This window comes from Lathyrus oleraceus, chromosome 4 (genome assembly GCF_024323335.1).
Source record: "Lathyrus oleraceus cultivar Zhongwan6 chromosome 4, CAAS_Psat_ZW6_1.0, whole genome shotgun sequence".
Taxonomy (NCBI): Eukaryota; Viridiplantae; Streptophyta; class Magnoliopsida; order Fabales; family Fabaceae; genus Lathyrus; species Lathyrus oleraceus.
The window spans coordinates 284,305,873-284,327,698 of NC_066582.1; the positions used below are offsets into that span (position 1 = coordinate 284,305,873).

At 36.6% G+C, this 21,826-nt stretch overlaps 3 protein-coding genes across 3 annotated transcripts; all 3 read right to left on the minus strand.

The window, feature by feature from the left end:
• Positions 1–2,281: 2,281 nt before the first annotated feature.
• On the minus strand, positions 2,282–3,316 carry LOC127075129 (MLP-like protein 423). The gene is made up of 2 exons (XM_051016575.1): positions 2,910–3,316; positions 2,282–2,758 (listed from the first exon to the last, which is right to left on the minus strand). Exons 1-2 carry the CDS (start codon positions 3,094–3,096, stop codon positions 2,487–2,489), a joined length of 459 nt encoding a protein of 152 aa, XP_050872532.1. The 5' UTR covers positions 3,097–3,316; the 3' UTR covers positions 2,282–2,486.
• An 11,309-nt stretch (positions 3,317–14,625) lies between these two features.
• On the minus strand, positions 14,626–16,014 carry LOC127137130 (uncharacterized; the record flags this gene model as incomplete). Its single annotated transcript, XM_051063615.1, has 1 exon — positions 14,626–16,014. A coding segment is annotated over exon 1 (1,389 nt), but the record flags the coding sequence as incomplete, so codon positions are not given.
• A 4,477-nt stretch (positions 16,015–20,491) lies between these two features.
• On the minus strand, positions 20,492–21,599 carry LOC127135450 (probable serine/threonine-protein kinase PBL28). The gene is made up of 4 exons (XM_051062157.1): positions 21,404–21,599; positions 21,105–21,268; positions 20,934–21,038; positions 20,492–20,851 (listed from the first exon to the last, which is right to left on the minus strand). The coding sequence occupies exons 1-4, from the start codon at positions 21,582–21,584 to the stop codon at positions 20,492–20,494; spliced, it is 810 nt and encodes a 269-aa protein (XP_050918114.1). The 5' UTR covers positions 21,585–21,599.
• Between the last annotated feature and the right edge of the window lie 227 nt (positions 21,600–21,826).

Here is a 21,826-nt window from a genome sequence, read left to right on the forward strand (position 1 = left end):
GCTTTCTCCGCTGGAGGGAACTTCGACCTCTCAGGGGCAGAGCTGGAGGGAGTGGTGGTCAAAGACACGACTTTGACCATAGCCCTTCCACCACATTCTTCTTTTCTTGGGTACCCGAGTTTGAAACCCAGTAGGATCCTTTGATGCACGAGTTGTGTCACACCTCGACGGGATTTCATCTTCTTCATCAGCGCCTATTTCTCAGCCCTTAAGACCTAAGTCATTCTAGCTGCAAAATCGGAGAAATTGGTTAAAATTAGAGAAAAAATAAAATCATGGAAAAATGAATATTACAAAACCACATTACCCAAAAACACCAACAATTGGGGTAGCCGGCCTCGTATATAAACAAATATTGTATCCATATAATACAAAATTGTTCCAAAAACTCAATCGCCTCTTTCTTTGTGTCACTCTGTGTTTTTGGTCAGAGCCCATAATCATAATAGGCTCATCAGTATAGTTGAGAGGAAACCAATAAGACCCATCATGCTCATAAATAACTTCAAGATAATAAGCAATTCCCTTAACTCGAATAAACATATCTTTCCAAACCCTGCAATTTGTAGTGTATGAAGAATGCATAACATGTCCATTGGTGGTCGGCATAATGTCAAAACCTCAACAAATAATCTCGAATCCTCGAGAAAAGGCCTAATTGTTAGGATGCAATTGGAAGGGGGCGACATTGCGTACCTTAAGAAGCTCGAACTAGAACAGGGTAGAAGGGATACCCACCCTGAAGTCAACAATGACCTCAATGTAAAAATAGAAATAATCATTTGACACTCAAAGAGGGCGCCGCATGTAAACTTTCTCCTTTGACAGTTAAGTCGTCATCAAGACAAATGGAGTCAAAGCTCAAAATATCTTCATTGAACAAGCTGGAGAAACGCTCCATGATGATCTCGACCAAAATTGAGGAAGAAGACACCGAGTGAGTGTCATTATCTCTAACTAGAAGAATTAAGGGAGATGTTATACACCTCTTTCTCCACCAAAATCCAATCTACCATACCGTGCTTTGTTTGGATGCCTCCGCGCACCACCTCCACAACTTTTTTCTTTTGAATATTAACCATTTAAAATAAAATCAAAAATGGAAAAGAGATCAAGTTATTACCCAACTATATATTGAAGAAGAGGAGTGAAGCGTTATGGGCAAGCATGTTGTTAAGGAAACACAAGGTGACTTAGAAGCAAGAAAAATAAATTATGGGAGAATCGACTATAGAGATAATAAGATGAAAATGATGGCTCAAAGTTTGATCCGAGAATGTGAAAAGATGTGAGACGTTAGGGATTTTTATTTATAGAGTTATATGACGTGTGAAAATAGTGTCCACATTAAAGGATAAACAAGCTATATGAAAAAGGGTAATGATGAAAGCAGACTATATGTGAGTCCCGGGGAAGTTACTCATTAAAGCCAAGCATTTTTATCCCTACAGAAGATCGAGATGCAAAGAGTATCACACAGACATGGACAACGGTGAGATCAAGACCCGATAAGCCCTTCTATGCTAATTATCTATAACATTCTTTGCCATAATGATAACGATGAGAGAATCTCGCCATATACTCTTTATTGGGAGAGTTCTTGTCAAAGAGACAATAAGAGTCCTCGACAAGATAATATATGAAGATATGGATAAAACCAATTTCCCGCCCAAATCATGTCATCTCTACGAGCCATGTGCTTAGGGGACAATAGACATTTCGAGTTTCTTAAAGATACATCTGAGACCTACTAAGCATCTCGCCTCTACGAGCCTCAATCGTGAGAAACTTTGTACATTCTATATATTTGGTTTTGGTTGGATCGCGTACCTTCATTTGTTAGTCCGGGTTCTGAAACCCATACTCGACGAGAGTCCTCCCGTATATACAGATAACCCATCATAATGTGAATGAATTGGTGTTGTATTGGATCGGTTTTGGGTTGTAATAATCCAACTTTGGACATGGTTCAATCTTAAAAAATGCATGATTGGAGGAGCATTTATGATTGTCTGCAGATATCAAACATGAGAATATGAGTAATCAAATGTGATTCATAATCATCCTTAAAAGCATGATCAATCACATTAAATGACATCAATTGAGCTTTCCTACCAGACGGGTCATAATTATTAGTCTGATTTCGATAGAGTTATCAATTAATGTACTTACATGTATAACTTTAAACATAACACTTTTATAAATGCAAGTTTAGAGTATTATTGACAATTTTTCTAGAAACGGATAAAAATAAACTTTTTGAATTAACAAGATGATTCGATTAACACACTCAAGTCCAACAAAGTTTCATTTTCAAGTAGTACATAATTTATTAAGGCAACAACCAACCAAACATAGGACTATGTCCTATAAACTTATACCATTCCCTTTATACTAAATGGGAAATGATAAAATACACATAATCTTATTATTTCATAATTCAAACCCTACAATACTAATTCCCTTCTTCATCTGCATACAACTTTTTATGCATTTAGAATATAATCATCAACCTTAAGAAAGGTCTTAAGAGCAAATTCCTTAATTATCTCTGGTTCAGGAACCTCTTCACTATTTTTTTCATACTCAATAGACCATTTCACCAAGCTTCCATCACTCTTAGGTGTTACACTGATGTGTCCCTTAAATCTCTTGAAGTAATTAAGAATGTCCCCATCAATAACACTATAGGTTAGTGTCTTCTCTGAATCATCAACAACATCAATCTTCTCTTTGATTATCTTCACAAGTGGTGACCCTAAAAATGACCACATATATATAGTTCAAAATGCAAACAACAAATATCATATTAATCATAATATAAACTATAAATATGGGAGTGAAGTATCTCCTTATATTTATATAAATATATTATATAAATTATCAATAAGAAAGAATGTTTTGAACACCTTCACCAAAAGTTATTAGACGGACAGAACCAACACTCTTGCCATCACCTTCAAGAATCTCGATGCTTTTGTAATCATCTGGAAAAGCCTTAGGGAATATAGCTGCAGACTCCTTGATGATACTCCAGAACTTATCAGCACTGGACTTTACTTCAATTTCTAATTCAAGCTTTCCATTGGTAGCCATTGTTTATCAAACACAAGTAAAAAAATCAAAATAAAGCTCAAAATATATGTGTTGAATATGTTATGCTTATCAAGTTTGAGACTCGTATATATAGAGAGAAAACAGGTTTGAAACAAAAGGAAATTAATGTATAATTTAATTCACGTGGTAGTTGTTCATCTACCACCATGAAGACATTTTACGAAGATGCAGTCTTTCACATGCTAGAATAAAGTTTGGTCCCAAAGGACTTAGATTCTAGAGTAAGTTATTTATGAAACTTTTTTCTTTCAATTTAAGGTTTCAAATAATAAGTACATTTACAAGTACTATGGCTTAATTAGTCAATGGAAGAATGTATGATTAAAATAAATTTTTAAATATTTATTATTATTATTATTATTAGGGATAGTCTCATTTAATTAAACTCATCTTATTATATTTCTTAATCTTTAATTAAACTGCATTACACAAATGTTTAAAGTGTCATTCAATTTGATGTCAAATATTTTGTACAGATATTCTTAATTTCTCAAACAAAAATAATAAGTATAGAGAATCTGCATTTTTTATCAGTAGAGGTAAGAAGTTTATTAATAATTGTAACAACATTGAGGGTGGTAGTGAAATATGGTTAAATGTTTTATTTTTGGAAAGGTGTTTATTCTTGCAAGGGACTGTGTTTTGGCAAAGAGAGTTAGTTAGTGACAACACAAAGCTGTCACTATGCTAGAACATAGTAGTACTAGGACATAGATGTGGAAAATGTACTATCTAGGACTGCTTTAGATCAGCAACATGTTTATATATCACAAGTGTTTATTAAAATAACTACTTACATAATTTAGACATATATGTAGGGTAATCATTTGCTAAAACTAAATATTAAAATACCAACATACATAAATAAATCTAATAACATTAAGACAATCAAATAAATCTAATAACATCAACCAACACAATCAAAGCACCATTTTCTTACTTTTTGTCCACAGTACCCTACTTCTTAAATGTATTTTCCAGAATGTCCCAGTTTAAAAAAAATCGCAGAATATTCCATTTTTTCTTTTGGTCTCGCCCATTCAATGGACGAGTGGCTGAAGCTGTGCGTGTGACTGCATGAACTCGCCCTTTGATTGGACGAGTAGACACGTCATAATATTCTCACGCTTGAACTCTGTCAATGGATGGCCGAGTCTATGTTGTTGTATTTTTATTTTTAATTAATTTAAAAAAGATAATGAACTAATATTTTTTTTGAATAATATGTTGCTATCAAAGACTTTCAATGACCGAGTAATTGTTTTGTGTTTGTACTGTCTCGGCCAATGATTGATCGAGTATTCAAGTATTAATTTTCTATAAATAGTAGGACTTATAGAAAAATAACTCAGAGCACAAAATTCTTTATTTTGATAAAAATGTCTGTTTGGGGTCTTATATTTTATGGACATGGTGAAAAAATCAATGTTTGCCTCGATCCGCAATGAAATTTCAGAACACTGATTTCAGTCATCCACATTGTCTTCCGACAGTTGGGCGGGCGTCGTATGAAGGTGAGGAAAGTAGAGTATCGTTGTCCATACATAACGTTGACTGATGCAAACCCCGATGGTACGTACATGTATTACCTTGATCGTTTAGAAAATGCTGAAGATGTTCAGTGTATGTTTTCGGCACATAGTGGTGAAGTTAATAGAGGAGTTGAAGGTCCACTTGTGTTGGTTGTTGTTGTTGATTAGTTTTTTAATAACTTCTAAGAATTTTAGTTGATGTGATCATACTTTGTAACCAGAAGCCTTTGATTATCAAATGTATTTCATAATGTTTGTTTCCAAAAGACATTAGAAATACACAATGGTTTATATATAGTACGTACATAGTAGTTAATAATTAAAAAAACAACATAATCAGGACGGATAATTAAAAAAACAACATAATCATCTGGACGGTCCTGCAACATTAGGACATTTCCTACGCACGTGTCCTATTTCACGGCAAATTCCACACTTTTTCTTTTCCTTCTCAACGTCTTCCATTATCAATAAAGTTATTATTAATCATTACAATTCATTATATGTCTCATTATAATATTTATAGTTGTATTATAAGTATTTAAAAAAATCATTTTTATTATTAATATTTTTTAAAAAAAATTAGAAAACTATTATTAGTATTTTACAAAAATATTATTATTATTTAAAAAAAATCATTTTTATTATTTAAATATTGAATTAATTAGAAAACTATTTAATAATAATTTTAATAAGTTTTATAATTGTATTTAAAATAAATAAAAAATAAATAAACATTCTTTTTCATAAGCTCGGCCAACCATTGGCCGAGTCTTCCCATAACACCAAATGTATCAGCCACTCGCCACTCGTCCATCGAATGGACGAGACCAAAAAGAAAAGTGGAGCATTCTGGAAACTTCTTTTCGGGCTGGAGCATTGTGGGAAATACATTTCAAAAGTGGGCTCCTGTGGGCAAAAAGTCTCATTTTCTCTTATAGATACATGAGTTTTACCATTGATTATACCAATGGAAAAGCTGGCCTAAAAAAACAAATTTAGTCTCTCAGCAAGATATATATACTAGCCACTGCATCAAAACAATTTTCAAGAAAGAAAATCTATATTATTGGTTCAACAGAGATAAAAAAAACTTCAAACACAAGAATGTAACCACTAAAAACATGTGCATGAAAATTGATTAAATATATCTCAGTTTGATACAAGTTTAAACTTGAAACACAATAATTTAAAATGGAAATGTGTTCAAGTTTAAACTCGATAAAGGTATAATGCAATTACAAGCTGCTCAAACAAGCACAGAACATCATACCAGTGTCAACAGTGAATTATAATGATGATCAACAATATGGTTTTAATCATTGAATTCCAACTGAAGATTTATCTTTTGATGTTTGATTTAATTTTCGTTGATGAACACGATATAAAGAATATATGTATAATGTGAGTGTTTTCTAAGAAGGGTGGACCCTCTCTAGACCCTTTTGGAATTCAGCTTTATGGCTTACCATGTGATTGGATTGCTATTGACAACTTATCTGTTAAAAATCTCAATGTTTCTTAACATATGTTTATGCAGTTTGATTTTCTATGTTAAAATTGATTAAGTGATTAGTATTAAAAGTGATTATTTGGTTTAGTTATTAGTATTATTCATTCTTTCAAGAAAAATATGCATATTCAGTGGTTTCCTACAAGTATTAATTTGTTTCCTTTCACTCATGTTTGATTGCTCAAAACTGTTCAGATTAAAAGTTTAAGATTGCAAATAAAGTTTGGAATCATTGAGGCTTTACTTTTGTGGTATATGTTTCTCGTGAGGAAGCACAAAATGCTCTTTAAAAAAATTCTCAAGCACACATGTATGAAACACATTTGATAAGTGAAATTAAATTATGGATTTTAGATATTTTATTAATTAGATCAATAATTTTTGTACCGATTATGTTTGGCTCTTTTGTTTTGCGGGACATTTTTCGTTGGAAATTCACTAATTTCTCTTCAAAAAATTCATCAAAATGTATGAAAATTTCCGAATCGAATTATGATGAATAAGAATCAATTTTTCTGATTGATTACTCATTTTGTTCTTCACTCTTCAATCGAGTGAATTAACAAACCTTGGTTGCAAGATTTTGATGCACAATGGTAATGAAAAGAAACAAAATTGAATTGGGAAGAAATAGAGATTAGGATTTTCGAATAAGGAAGAAGAAGAAGAAGAAATTTCTAGAGAGTTTCTCTCTGCTCTCAAACTGAGAATTTTTACTTTGCGACTGCAAGTATGTGTTATATTACAATGATAGGAGTTACTCCCTATTCATGGTAATTGCTCCATGATTCTTCCATGTAATCTCTTCGATCAAAATCACCATCCAAGTTGCTTCACATGCATAAAGAAAAGCAATTATGTACTCTGCTTCACAAGACGACAATGCTACTATTGGTTCTTTTTTCGAACTCCAAGCAATTGGTGCACCACCTAACATAAACACATAACCAGCTGTGGATTTTCTATCCTCAACATCACTACACCAACTTGAGTCGGTGTATCCCACTAATTTGCCTTCTTTTTCTTCATGAACTACAGAAAACAAAATGCCATAGTCGAAAGTTCCTTTCAGATACCTTAGTATCCTCTTTGTCGCTGCTAGATGTGATACCTTTGGCTTCTACATGAATCTACTCATCATACCTACATTGTATGTTAGATCAAGCCTTGTGTGAAAAAGGTATCGAAGTGATCCAATGATTCTTCTGTACTGCGTTGGATTGGCATAATCTTTATCTGTGTCTTTCGGCAGTTGTAATTTTGGCTCAGCTGGAGTCATAGTTGGGTTGCAATCTTGTATCTCAAATCTCTTGAGCATTTCGCCTGCATGTCTTCTTTGGTGCATCATCAAGCCTTTACTGCTCTTGTAGAATTTGATGCCAAGGAAATATGAGAGATTTCCCAAGTCTGACGTTTCAAACTCCTCACTTAGGTCATGTTTGAAATCTTCGATCTCCTTCTTGCAACTTCATGTTATCAATAGATCATCGACATAGAGACATGGTATAAGCAACTCACTATTGCTTCTTCTTTCATATACTCCATGCTCAGTTGTGCACTTCTCGCATATAGTCGAACCTACATCGGGTATTTCAAAACAATCAAAATGCAAAGTTTTGACAAAGATGGCTTTCTCGCACACAAGGCGAAAAGGACTTACAAAAGGTAAGTACAAAGGAAACACCTTGGGAACCCTGCTAGGAATGCCAACTAGGAGTTTTACAAGGATTCAAACGAAATTGATCTATCTTTTAGGATGCCAACGTGAATTGGGATTTGAAAAGGTGCCAATAAAATTGGGCTTGAGGAGTGGGCTAAGAGTTTGGGCCTACTTCTTCTTGTTAGAGAGAGCTTCATGATACTCCAGATGATATGCATGAGAGGATTGATATTAATAATGCATGACAATTTATGGAATTGGTTTTAAGGGTCCACAAATGCCTCAAGTTTAGGTCTGGTGTGGCGGACACCGGGAGAGACTCGCTTGATTACAAGGCTTTTGGTTAACAGGATATGGAATGTGTCTAGCACGACTTTCTGACATCTCGGTTTCTTGATACTGCTGGAGAGTGATGAGCCTGGTCTGGGTCTTCTGATGCCTCAGACTTGGTATGAGATGCTCTGAAAGCATAGAGAGGAACTTCCCCTCTATGGACAGCCTTGATCTAGTCTGTCGGGTATTTGCTTGGATTTCCCCAAACACAAACTACGAAACAACTTTGTCATAGGATGATCTCGATCTGACTTACTCTAGTGTCTTGGAATTGTATTCCTTTGATTAACCATCTCGGAGAGATTGACTTCTTGGGCTCTTGGGGTGGCCTTCCCCAGTACAAGCCTTGAAGTAACTTTGCCTCTGGATGGCTGATCTTTGAGGGAATGCCCTTGATTGGTTCTGGAGAGATTTGTCAAATCTCGACGTGATTGCCCTAGATTGACTGAATCTTGAAGCGGCTTATCCTTTCTTCTCAACGGAGTCTTCAGACATTTTCCCCTTGGTGGGATCATCAAAAGTGACTTGTCCCTGCTCAATGGAGTTCTCGGGCATTATGTCTTTTGGTATGATCAATTAAGATGACTTTCCCCTACTCAACGGGGTCCTCATGCATTATGTTCCATTGGTATCATCGAACTCCTCAATCCATGCTCGTTGTGGAAACTTCCTTGATGTTTAATACTTACTTACGGGTAAAACATGTTCATTTTGGAAATGATAATGCCAATGTGATGTTTATGTTAGTTTTGAAATTCGAGTTTGTTCACTGGAAAGATGACATATAGTGAATGGATCACTAATTAGATGTCATATCAATACCAACACAAATGATAAGAAAATCGTTAGAAGTCAGTTTTAACACGATCTTACCATAGTATGCTTTCGAAATAAATCTTGCTTCAATTAGGTCTTTTGAAGGTTGTAATGTGGTCTAGTTCACGGTTTCAGAAAGAAAAGATATAAGGCTCGAAGCCTATTATTACCCACACGTTCTCCTTGATGTTCTACAGTCCTACGTTCAGCTAGTTCAACACAAACACTCATTTTTCAAAAAGGATTTTGAATGGTGGAAGTGATAAACCAACGAGGTTTTCAGAGTGGCAGTCACCCACCTTTTTCTTGGTTTGTGGCCACGTGAATTTGTTCTTGCTTAGGATTTTTCTTTTGATTCCTCTTTTGCTTCTTCATTTTTTGATTTCCCTAATTTTGATGAACTGATTCAGATTTTCAATCCAGATGGATGCCCTAATTTTTTTGCCTAAGTCACTCGTTTTTGAGTTTTCGACTTAGCGGGCTTTCTTGCTACCTTTTTTTTATTTCTTTTGTTAGAGAAAATCATGTGAAACTTGTTTGTTTGATTTGAAGGGGTTGTGACTGCCCCGCTCCTGTTGGTGAGGGTCAACCGTTACAGATTTGTGGTGCCCGACCTCTCGTGAGGGATAAGATATGGTTGATCCTCAGATATGAAACTCCTCTTTTGATGTTTGAATAGAAACGTCAAACTAACTGATGACTACCTTGCCCCGGGTTAAGATTGAGGGTTTTTATAGTTTAGAAAGAAACTCCCACTCCTTGGTTTGAAAGGGTTGAGTTGGGATTGTCTTCCTTATACCTCAAGTGTTTGGGGGTTTAAAACAATGCCTTACATCATCGGCAAGGTTCCATTCAAAAGTGTAACACCCTTCTAAAATACCCCGAGTATATAATTAAAATAACAACATATCAATCAGAGTAAATATGCAATCAAGGGTGTCACACGACTACTTCACACCATAATAACTGTCATGCTCTTTATTTAATCAAAATAACATTTTTGCATAATTCGCAGCGGATAGAAATCAAATCAACCAATCAAAACATATAATATATTACATGTAAATTGGTTCACAACCAACAATAAAACAATTAAAGACATCCCGTCCCGATGTTACATCTATCAGAGCATGACCCACTAAGGAGACTACACTAGACTCCAAGCACTAGCTTCTACTCAATCACTGCTCGTTACCTGAAAAATAGTTGTAAGGGTGAGTTCCTCAATCGATATAATAAGCATTATAAAATATCATGCGATGTTAAGTAATTTAACACGTTTCATCACCCAAATCAGATTACACATTCAGCAACGGCAATACCAACTCAATCATACTCAACATCAACACAACACACAACACACAACACACATATAATACTGGAATACATCCATTCATACTATATTCCATACAACCAACCCACACAATGCAACTCTAATGAGACTCGACTCGTCATGCATGTGGTACCATTCGGAGTAAAACTCCCAACTTAAAAATCATTGCCATTTTATTGGGCATCAAGGCATAAGCCTTTAACTTTCAACTTTTGCCAATCCAGGCCAACGTGGTGTGAGCAAAGCTCCGACTTAATGCATATGGATTTACATGACATGCACGACTTAAAATTTCGACAACATGATAATAATAGCAACACAACAATGGTTTCAACATAAGCAACTTATAATCAACTTTGGCTCACCAAGCCTACAACTCAGTATCTTTAACAACTTTCCGTACACGGAACAACTCAGCAACATACTTGTATCGACACTTCATAACATAAACTCAACAAAATTACTCATCACAATTAACGATAATATCACCCGACTCACCCCGACGAATTCCATTAAATTCTGAGCAAAATTCGATTTTTATCACTTTTCCAACAGTGTTAACCGGTTAACGCCCTGGGTTAACCGGTTAACGCAGGACAGAACACGCTTTCTGGCCATTTACAACAGTGTTAACCGGTTAACGCCCTGGGTTAACCGGTTAACGCAGACAGATTAGCAATTTTCACAAATTACAACAGTGTTAACCGGTTAACACCCTGGGTTAACCGGTTAACGCAAGACAGAAAGCTGTTCCTGCGCTAACACGAAGCAGAATGCAGAATTCTCCGCATTTTCCGCCGTTGGAGGACTTCCGGACCTCCGATTCCAATTCCGTAAGAAGCGATACGTTCGGAAAATCACAATACACTCAATTACAGATTTAAGTACAACTTTAACACACTTATCCAACATAATTTCTCAGCATTCAACATCCCAATTAGGGTCAAATCAACGGTTTATCACTACCCCTTACATGTTAATCTATAATACCCATTAAACGACGATAAACCCCCCTTACCTGATTAATCCGGCAAATCTTTGAGCTCCAAGCTTTTCTCTTCTCCAACCTTTGCCCTTGCTCCACTTTCCACTTTTCAGCCGCTTCTCTGTTTCACGTAGAACTCTTTTTACCAAAAATGGGATTCCTTTTCCTTATTTCACACTTATATAATTTTCCAATTTATATTATTATCCCAATAATAATAATTCGATAATTCCAAAAATAATAATAATAATAATCCAATTATCTAATTAAATTAATAAATATATTATTAACTTAATTTAATAATTATCGTATTATTATCGGGGTGTTACAACTCTCCCCCACTAAAAGAGTTTTCGTCCTCGAAAACATACCTCAAGCGAACAACTCCGGATAAGACTCCTTCATCTGAGTCTCCAGTTCCCAAGTCACGTTGCCACCTGCTGGTCCTCCCCAAGCTACCTTCACCAAGGCAATCTCTTTACCCCGCAACTGCTTCAACTCTCGATCCTCGATCCTCATAGGTGATGTTTCAACAGTCAGGTTATCTCTCACCTGTACATCATCCACTTGGACTACATGCGACGGATCAGGAATGTACCTTCTCAACTGAGACACATGAAAAACTTCATGCAAATTCGCAAGTGACGGCGGTAAAGCGATACGATAGGCTACCTCTCATATCCTCTCTAGAATCTGATAAGGACCAATAAATCGAGGTGTCAACTTCCTTGACTTCAAAGCTCGACCAACCCCAGTTATCGGAGTAACACGAAGAAACACATGATCTCCCTCTTGAAATTCAAGTGACTTCCTCCTCTTATCATAATAACTCTTCTGACGACTCTGAGCAATTCTCATCTTCTCCTGAATCATCTTAATCTTTTCCGTAGTTTGTTGAACAATCTCCGGTCCAACCACAGCACTCTCACCGGACTCATACCAACATAAAGGTGTCCGACATCTTCTACCATACAAAGCTTCAAACGGCGCCATACCAATGCTCGAATGAAAACTATTGTTGTAGGTAAACTCAATCAAAGGTAAATAACAATCCCAAGTACCTCCCTTTTCCAAAACACAAGCTCTCAAGAGATCCTCTAATGACTGAATCGTCCTCTCAGTCTGACCATCAGTCTGCGGATGATATGCAGAACTCAATCTCAGCTTAGTTCCCAAAGCCCTCTGCAAACCTTCCCAGAACTTCGATGTAAATCTAGGATCTCTATCCGAAACAATACTCGACGGAATACCATGCAAACTTACAATCTTCTCAATATACAACTCAGCTAATCTCTCTAACGGATAATCCATTCTAATCGGAATGAAATGAGCCGATTTCGTCAATCTATCAACAATCACCCAAATAGCTTCAAAACTCTTACTTGTCCTCGGTAAACCAGAAACAAAATCCATACTGATACTATCCCACTTCCACTCTGGAATAGCCAACGGTTGCATTAGCCCAGACGGCTTCTGATGCTCAATCTTTGACTTCTGACAAGTTAGGCATGCATACACAAAACGAGCCACATCTTCTTTCATTCCGGGCCACCAAAATATTTTCTTTAAATCCTGATACATTTTAGTAGCTCCTGGATGAATACTCAAACTGCTTCTATGACCCTCTTCTAGAATGCTTCTTTTCAAAATCGCATCATCAGGAATACAAATTCTTTCCCCCAATTTCAACACACCTCTCGCATCAATCTTAAAGCCACTCTTCTCTGATTGACCACAACGATTAAGGATATCTACTAATTTCACATCCAATGTCTGTGCCTCTCGGATACTATCCATAAAATCATTATTAATCTTTAGCATTCCTAGCATTACACTCTGCGGGGTTACTTCGCAAACCAAACTCATGTCACGAAATTGCTCAATTAATTCCAACTCCTTAATCATCATTGCTGACACATGCAAGGTCTTTCTACTTAAAGCATCGGCCACAACATTTGCTTTTCCTGGATGATAATTCAACCCGAAATCATAATCCTTAAGCAATTCTAACCACCTACTTTGTCTCATGTTCAGCTCTTTCTGATCAAATAGATACTTTAAACTTTTATGATCGCTGAAAACTTCAAATCTGGAACCATAAAGGTAATGCCTCCAGATTTTTAGCACAAACACCACAGCAGCAAGTTCAAGATCATGCGCAGGATAGTTCTTTTCATGAATTCTTAACTGTCGCGACGCATAAGCAATTACTTTATTATTTTGCATGAGCACACCTCCTAAACCCATCAATGAAGCATCACAGTAGATTATAAACGGTTCCTCCGGATTTGGCAAAGTCAAAACCGGCGCCGACGTCAACCTCCTTTTTAATTCATTAAAACTTTCTTCGCACTGAACATCCCACACGAAAGCTTTACCTTTACCAGTTAATTTAGTTAACGGAAGTGCTAACTCAGAAAATCCTTCAATAAACCTTCTATAATATCCAGCTAATCCCAAAAAGCTTCTAATTTCGGTAGCCGACTTAGGGGTCTCCCATTGCAAAACAACTTCGACCTTGGAAGGATCTACAGCAATACCTTTTCCTGAAATTACATGGCCGAGAAAACTGACTTCTCTTAACCAAAACTCACACTTGGACAGCTTCGCATAAAGTTTCTTATCTTTCAAAACATCCAACACTAATCCCAAATGTTCCTTGTGCTCTTCTTCGGACTTAGAGTAAATCAAAATATCATCAATAAATACTACCACAAAATGATCCAGATAAGTATGGAAAATACGATTCATGTATTCCATAAATACTCCCGGCGCATTAGTAACACCGAAAGGCATCACAGAATACTCATAATGTCCATACCGAGTTCTGAACGCTGTCTTCTGGATGTCTTCATCTTTCACTTTGATCTGATGATAGCCCGATCTCAAATCAATTTTACTGAACACACAAGCACCCACTAATTGATCCATCAAATCATCTATTCTCGGTAGTGGATACTTATTCTTGATCGTTACTTTATTCAATTGTCTATAATCGATACAAAGCCTCATACTACCATCTTTCTTCTTTACTAGCAACACTGGAGCTCCCCACGGTGACACACTTGGTCTTATAAACTTCTTCTCAAGTAAGTCTTCCAATTGCTTCTTTAATTCATACAATTCCGGTGCCGACATTCTATACGGTGCCATCGAAATAGGCCTAGTACTAGGTACCAGATCAATAGTAAATTCAACTTCCCTCTCTGGCGGCACACTAGGAATTTCATCAGGAAAAACTTCAGGGAATTCTTTCACCACTAACAGTTCTTCAATCTTAGCTTTACTCTCAACCGACAACGTCGCCATCAAAGAAAACATCTGAGCTCCCTCTTTCATCAATTTTCGCAATTCTCCGAAAGGTAATAAGTCAACTCCTTCCTCTTCAGGAGTGGAAAACCTTACCGACTTATGATGACAATTTATATGAACATAATTATACTCTAACCAGTTCATACCAAGAATTACATCCATCCCATCCAACGGCAAACATACTAAATCAACATAGAAATCTCTATCGAAGATCGACAAAGGACATTTTAAACATACCAAAGAAGTAGTTATTGATCCCTTAGCTGGGGTCTCAACAATCAATTCACCATCCAAAGCGGACAATTTTAAACCCAGTCTTCGAGCACAGTTAGCAGAAATAAAACAGTGTGTAGCACCGGTATCAATAATAGTAATTAAAGGAGTACCATTTATGAAACATGTACCTCGGATAAGTCTGTCCTCACTGGAGGTTTGAGTTCCGGTCAATGCGAACACTTTTCCAGTTTGAGATTTCTTTGGCTTCTGACACTGACTTCCAATATGCCCCTCTTCGCCACAATTAAAACAAATCATTTCCTTGTGCTTGCAATCAGCTATTGCATGGCCAGTCTTACCACAGCGAAAACACCTCTTTACTTCAGCAGTGCATACATTACTCTTATGACCAGCCTGACCACATTTGAAACAAACTATACCAGCAGGATCACCTCCCCTACTAGTCCTCTGAGCCGGAGCAGCTCCTTGTTTCCCTTTTCCCACTGGGGCATCATACGGCTTGCCACGGTTTTGATGTTGCTTGCCTCTGCGGTCACTGACAATCTTGTAGTGAGCATTATTGTCTTCTTCAAATATCCTGCAGCTATCAACCAATTCAGTAAAAATGCGTATCTTCTGATACCCAACAGCCTTCTTAATTTCAGAGCGCAGTCCGTTTTCAAACTTGATGCACTTTGAAAACTCAGCACCAGCACCAGTGTAATGAGGATAAAATTTGGACAGCTCCACAAATTTTGCAGCATAATCAGTGACAGACATGTTTCCTTGCTTCAGTTCAAGGAACTCAATTTCTTTCTTACCACGGACATCTTCCGGATAATACTTTCTCATGAATTCCCTACGGAATACATCCCAAGTAATGACTTCACCTGCCACGGTCAACCTCTCGTGAGTCTCTAGCCACCAGTCATCAGCTTCGACTGCTAGCATGTGAGTACCATACCGAACCTTCTGAGCTGGAGTGCAATCCATAACACGGAAGATTCTCTCGATCTCTTTCAACCATCCCAAGGCTGCATCTGGATCATGCTTCCCTTTAAACACCGGCGGATTCTCTCTTTGAAAAGTCGCCAAGCTACGTGATCCAGCATCTCCACCAGCATTTGGCAAGTTCTGCACAGCTTGTGCCATTGCTTGCATTGCGGCAGCCATTGCAGCATCATTCCTCCCAGCCATTCCAACTTATCAATACAACACAACTTAAAAGTTAGATTAGTAACAATACACAATTGTTACACAGTAACGACACGACAACTGGCCGGACAGACCGACCTGCTCTGATACCACTAATGTAACACCCTTCTAAAATACCCCGAGTATATAATTAAAATAACAACATATCAATCAGAGTAAATATGCAATCAAGGGTGTCACACGACTACTTCACACCATAATAACTGTCATGCTCTTTATTTAATCAAAATAACATTTTTGCATAATTCGCAGCGGATAGAAATCAAATCAACCAATCAAAACATATAATATATTACATGTAAATTGGTTCACAACCAACAATAAAACAATTAAAGACATCCCGTCCCGATGTTACATCTATCAGAGCATGACCCACTAAGGAGACTACACTAGACTCCAAGCACTAGCTTCTACTCAATCACTGCTCGTTACCTGAAAAATAGTTGTAAGGGTGAGTTCCTCAATCGATATAATAAGCATTATAAAATATCATGCGATGTTAAGTAATTTAACACGTTTCATCACCCAAATCAGATTACACATTCAGCAACGGCAATACCAACTCAATCATACTCAACATCAACACAACACACAACACACAACACACATATAATACTGGAATACATCCATTCATACTATATTCCATACAACCAACCCACACAATGCAACTCTAATGAGACTCGACTCGTCATGCATGTGGTACCATTCGGAGTAAAACTCCCAACTTAAAAATCATTGCCATTTTATTGGGCATCAAGGCATAAGCCTTTAACTTTCAACTTTTGCCAATCCAGGCCAACGTGGTGTGAGCAAAGCTCCGACTTAATGCATATGGATTTACATGACATGCACGACTTAAAATTTCGACAACATGATAATAATAGCAACACAACAATGGTTTCAACATAAGCAACTTATAATCAACTTTGGCTCACCAAGCCTACAACTCAGTATCTTTAACAACTTTCCGTACACGGAACAACTCAGCAACATACTTGTATCGACACTTCATAACATAAACTCAACAAAATTACTCATCACAATTAACGATAATATCACCCGACTCACCCCGACGAATTCCATTAAATTCTGAGCAAAATTCGATTTTTATCACTTTTCCAACAGTGTTAACCGGTTAACGCCCTGGGTTAACCGGTTAACGCAGGACAGAACACGCTTTCTGGCCATTTACAACAGTGTTAACCGGTTAACGCCCTGGGTTAACCGGTTAACGCAGACAGATTAGCAATTTTCACAAATTACAACAGTGTTAACCGGTTAACACCCTGGGTTAACCGGTTAACGCAAGACAGAAAGCTGTTCCTGCGCTAACACGAAGCAGAATGCAGAATTCTCCGCATTTTCCGCCGTTGGAGGACTTCCGGACCTCTGATTCCAATTCCGTAAGAAGCGATACGTTCGGAAAATCACAATACACTCAATTACAGATTTAAGTACAACTTTAACACACTTATCCAACATAATTTCTCAGCATTCAACATCCCAATTAGGGTCAAATCAACGGTTTATCACTACCCCTTACATGTTAATCTATAATACCCATTAAACGACGATAAACCCCCCTTACCTGATTAATCCGGCAAATCTTTGAGCTCCAAGCTTTTCTCTTCTCCAACCTTTGCCCTTGCTCCACTTTCCACTTTTCAGCCGCTTCTCTGTTTCACGTAGAACTCTTTTTACCAAAAATGGGATTCCTTTTCCTTATTTCACACTTATATAATTTTCCAATTTATATTATTATCCCAATAATAATAATTCGATAATTCCAAAAATAATAATAATAATAATCCAATTATCTAATTAAATTAATAAATATATTATTAACTTAATTTAATAATTATCGTATTATTATCGGGGTGTTACAAAAAGCATACGTGCAGTGATTTCGTGTTTTTTACAATTTCGTCATTCTCCTTTTGACTGTGCTTAAATAAAAGATTGATACTGATAAATAAAGTATGATTGAACAGAAATGGATTGATTCAAAACATGCATATTTATTTCATTGTCATTATTATTCGGGAAAAATGAGTTCTTACAAGTGAATATTACAAATGACAAACAAAAAAATTACACATGAAAATGATTGAATGACAAAAGGATCACTGGCATAATCAGCCTTATTTTCCATCAACATACTGGAGTTATTGCTTGCAGAAAGTAATTTGACAATCTTCAAGATTCTTCCCACAAAAAGCTCATCATAATGTATTATGGATTCCACTTGTATTGGTCATGGCATTGCATATGTGCCTTCATGTGGAGGCATGGGATTGTACGTTATGTTCAGGCCTTTTGGTGTGTACACAATAACCTTTGAATCGATCAGGTCATGTACTTTGGATTTGAAACCTTTACAATCTTCAAGGGTGTGCCCTGCCGTTTTGGAGTGGTAATAACAACTGGCGTTCATATCATACCCTGGAGGAAGAGGTGTTGGAGTAGACCTAGTTTCTTTGAGCCGAACCACTGAGCTATGGAGAAAAAGAATGAGAAGTTGATTGTACGATATGGGAATTGGATCAAACTTTCTTTGAGGTCTTCTTGGTCCCTGCTTACCCTGCTGATGGTAACTCTGTTGTTGTAGAGCATATGGTTAATGAGGAGTGTATGGATTCTAATAGGGAGGTCTTGGAGGTCTAGCTTGTGGAAGATATCCATGATGCATCTCCTGATGTGAGGTGGAGTCAGGCAGATGCACAAGAGTGACCACTTCTAGTACGGCAGCTGGTGCGGGTTGTCTTTGTTCCTCAACAAGGTTTGCAGGATCTCCATGATCAGGCACATCTGAGTCTTCAATTGGTTAACTTTAAACCCCAATGACTCTTGACCTCTCTGAAGTTCTTCGATAGTAATTTGAGACATGTTTCCAGTTCAAAGTGGATGTCGGGAAATCAGCTTAGCGAAAACGGGTTCTCTGAACAGAAAGCCAAGTACCAGTGAGATCAACTGGTTTTATTATGAAAGGCATGATAATGCATGAACAATGCATGATTTATGCTTATTTTGTTTTTATTCTCAGGGAACCTTATATGATTTATAATGACCAACAAACATTGAAAATGGCAGATAAAATACACACACCGATTTCAAACAAGTCAAACTTTTATTCATCATTTGAGATTACAATTACAGGAGATATAATACAGTAATTCAAAACATGACAAGAAATATATATAACAATGATGAGACGACACACTTTGCCTTGCGTTCTTTCAAATCCTTCAGTTCGACTTTAAACCTCTTCATCTCCACTTACAAAGGCAGACGAACCGAAGTATAGAATAAGGAGTAGTTCTCTCGTCTGCATCCTCTAAGGCATCTTCCAATCTACAAGGAACCTCTATGGTCAGCTCGTTGCAAAATCATACCAAGCAATCATACATAGCACATTACATCATGGCAGCAGGTTGCAAGATATTGATGGACTTAGCATAGGTGTCCAAGAGACCATTCTGGTGTGGTTTCTCATTGAGCCAACCCATACTCTCTTTATTCAGAGCCTTAAACCATTATTTCCAGTGTTCGACACACTTTGTGGAAAGCTCGGCTTTTTGGCACTTGTCCTTCCAATTCTGAGGAGTGACATAGGAAGTTCGCATAACTTCTTCCTTAAGACAACGCTCCTGATCAGCTTTGGCATTGACATTGTGAAGAAATAGCTTGAGCTTCTTGATCTCAACATCAGTTTCATCCCTTAGGATCTTCTTCTCTTTAAGAGCTAGTTCAAACCAACGATGATTTTTCCCATGCTCTTTCTATGTTTACTGAAACTACTTATGAAGTGATGTTAACCCCGTATCAGCTTGGGATAGGCCATCCTGATATTTCTCCTTAAGATCATCTTCAAATGGGGTGCAATAGCAATTGTCTCTAATTCTTAGTTACTCTGTTTTAATATTTTTCCAAAAGAGGTCCAACCCCATTTATGTTTAGATAACCCTATATATTTAAGTGTAATATGTTTGTTGTAGAATTTTTCATGAAAGATCAAATAGTTTGTTTTATGTTTTCTTCCTTCGTAATCCTGGATCTAACTTAACATTAATGTATTCTTTCAGTGGAATTGTCTTAGGGAGAATGGAGCTATATTGCTCTTCCCGCATATCACCATTGATTTATCATTGGACCTTTCATCTTGGGTTTTGCGTGCGGCCCAGAACAAAAACTAAAATAAGTTTTAGTTAAGTTTTTAATTTCATATTTAATTTTCAATTCTAAAATTAGTCTCAATTGAAAGAACTAGATTCAAGATTAGTCTTAATTGCAAGTTCTCTGAAACTAGGCACGGTCATAATCTTTTATAACACTATCGAAATCCATATTGTTTTATGAACAAACATGCCAAATATTTCTCGCTAACATTATTCATTCAGTTTGATATCTAAACATGAATTATTTAACTCACAAAGTATGTATAATTTACGTATTTTTGTCACTAGAGCATTCTCAAACTATGCATAACCATTCCCAACCCTTTTGCATTTGTATAGATAATCATTTGAATTTCTTTGACACAATCTATCATTGAAGGCCTCACATGACTCTCAAGACGAACACATTGTGATGCAAGATTCGCAAACATGAATATTGATTCAAAAGTGTAAGAATTTCTAGTCATCTCTGGATCAATCAACTTACGGAGCATCTTGTGGTTATTCAGTAAGTGCCTTACTTGTAGTACAAGGTATTGATCATTTGGACCTTGGTTTAGATCTATAGCTTGACGTCCTGTCAAAAGTTCTAGAAGAACAACACCAAAAGCGTAAACATCACTTTGTAGCGTCAACTTTCCCGTCTGAAATAAAATGGTTATTAGTGCTACTTTAATAAATGATAAGAACAAAACGATGCTTCAAATGAAATTTATCTATGCGCACCGATGTATACTCAGGGTCAAAATAGCCAAATGTACCAAGTACTTTGGCTGTTTCGTGTATTTCGTGTTCTTCTGGCATTAGCTTTGCGAACCCAAAATCAGATATCTACAAAATGCTAGTTAGTTTTTACTCGTTCAAGACTATACATGGTTTTATGTTAAGCATTTATACCTTTGCTTCAAAATTGGTATCTAAAAGAATATTGGTGGATTTGAAATCTCTATGAACAATAGGAATTCCAACGCAAGAACTTGAGTGGAGATAAGCAAGGCCTTTTGCAGCTCCTAATGCCACTCTTAATCTTTGAGGCCAATCCATTTTTCTTTCCCTCATCCCTAAAAATTAAGTATCACTTACATATAAGAAGAGTAAATGATCCAAATTCAAGGACTAAGTAGTGATTTACACCATTATGCTAGATGCAATGTAAGAAATTATAAGATCATGTAGATTTTGGGCACATGACAAACCATTCAAATGATCTTGTAGGTTTCCATTATGCATATACTCATATACTAAGAATCTATGCTTTCCATCGGCATAATAACCTATCAAAGAAACAAGATTTGGATGGTCTAGCAAACTCAATATGTCAACTTCTACGCGAAATTCGCGCTCTCCCTCTGCCGCTTTAATTGCTTCCAACTCCATTTTTTTGATAGCTACAACCTTCATGGAAAAAAAACAATGTATATTATTGTTATCACTAGTTTAAAAAATCTGTCTACAACCACAATTGTAGCCGCACTAATAAAATTTCTATCTGCAACCGCAATTGTAGACGAATTAGACATATTTTCTGAAATTTTGCAGTAAATAAATTTCATCTGATACATCTAAAGGACATTGAAGATTGATTGCTTTGGAATGCTTGCTTGGATGCTTGGTTATCG

Bases quoted from the DNA above. Each gene is read 5' to 3' on its own strand.
- LOC127075129 (XM_051016575.1), bottom strand. From the start codon at position 3,096: ATGGCTACCAATGGAAAGCTTGAATTAGAAATTGAAGTAAAGTCCAGT. The intron at 2,759-2,909 runs GTGTTCAAAACA...GGTCATTTTTAG, and splicing joins TCTAATAACTTTTGGTGAAG to GGTCACCACTTGTGAAGATA.
- LOC127135450 (XM_051062157.1), bottom strand. From the start codon at position 21,584: ATGGAGTTGGAAGCAATTAAAGCGGCAGAGGGAGAGCGCGAATTTCGC. The intron at 21,269-21,403 runs GTTTGTCATGTG...CTTAATTTTTAG, and splicing joins CCTACAAGATCATTTGAATG to GGATGAGGGAAAGAAAAATG. The intron at 21,039-21,104 runs GTATAAATGCTT...AGCATTTTGTAG, and splicing joins ATACCAATTTTGAAGCAAAG to ATATCTGATTTTGGGTTCGC.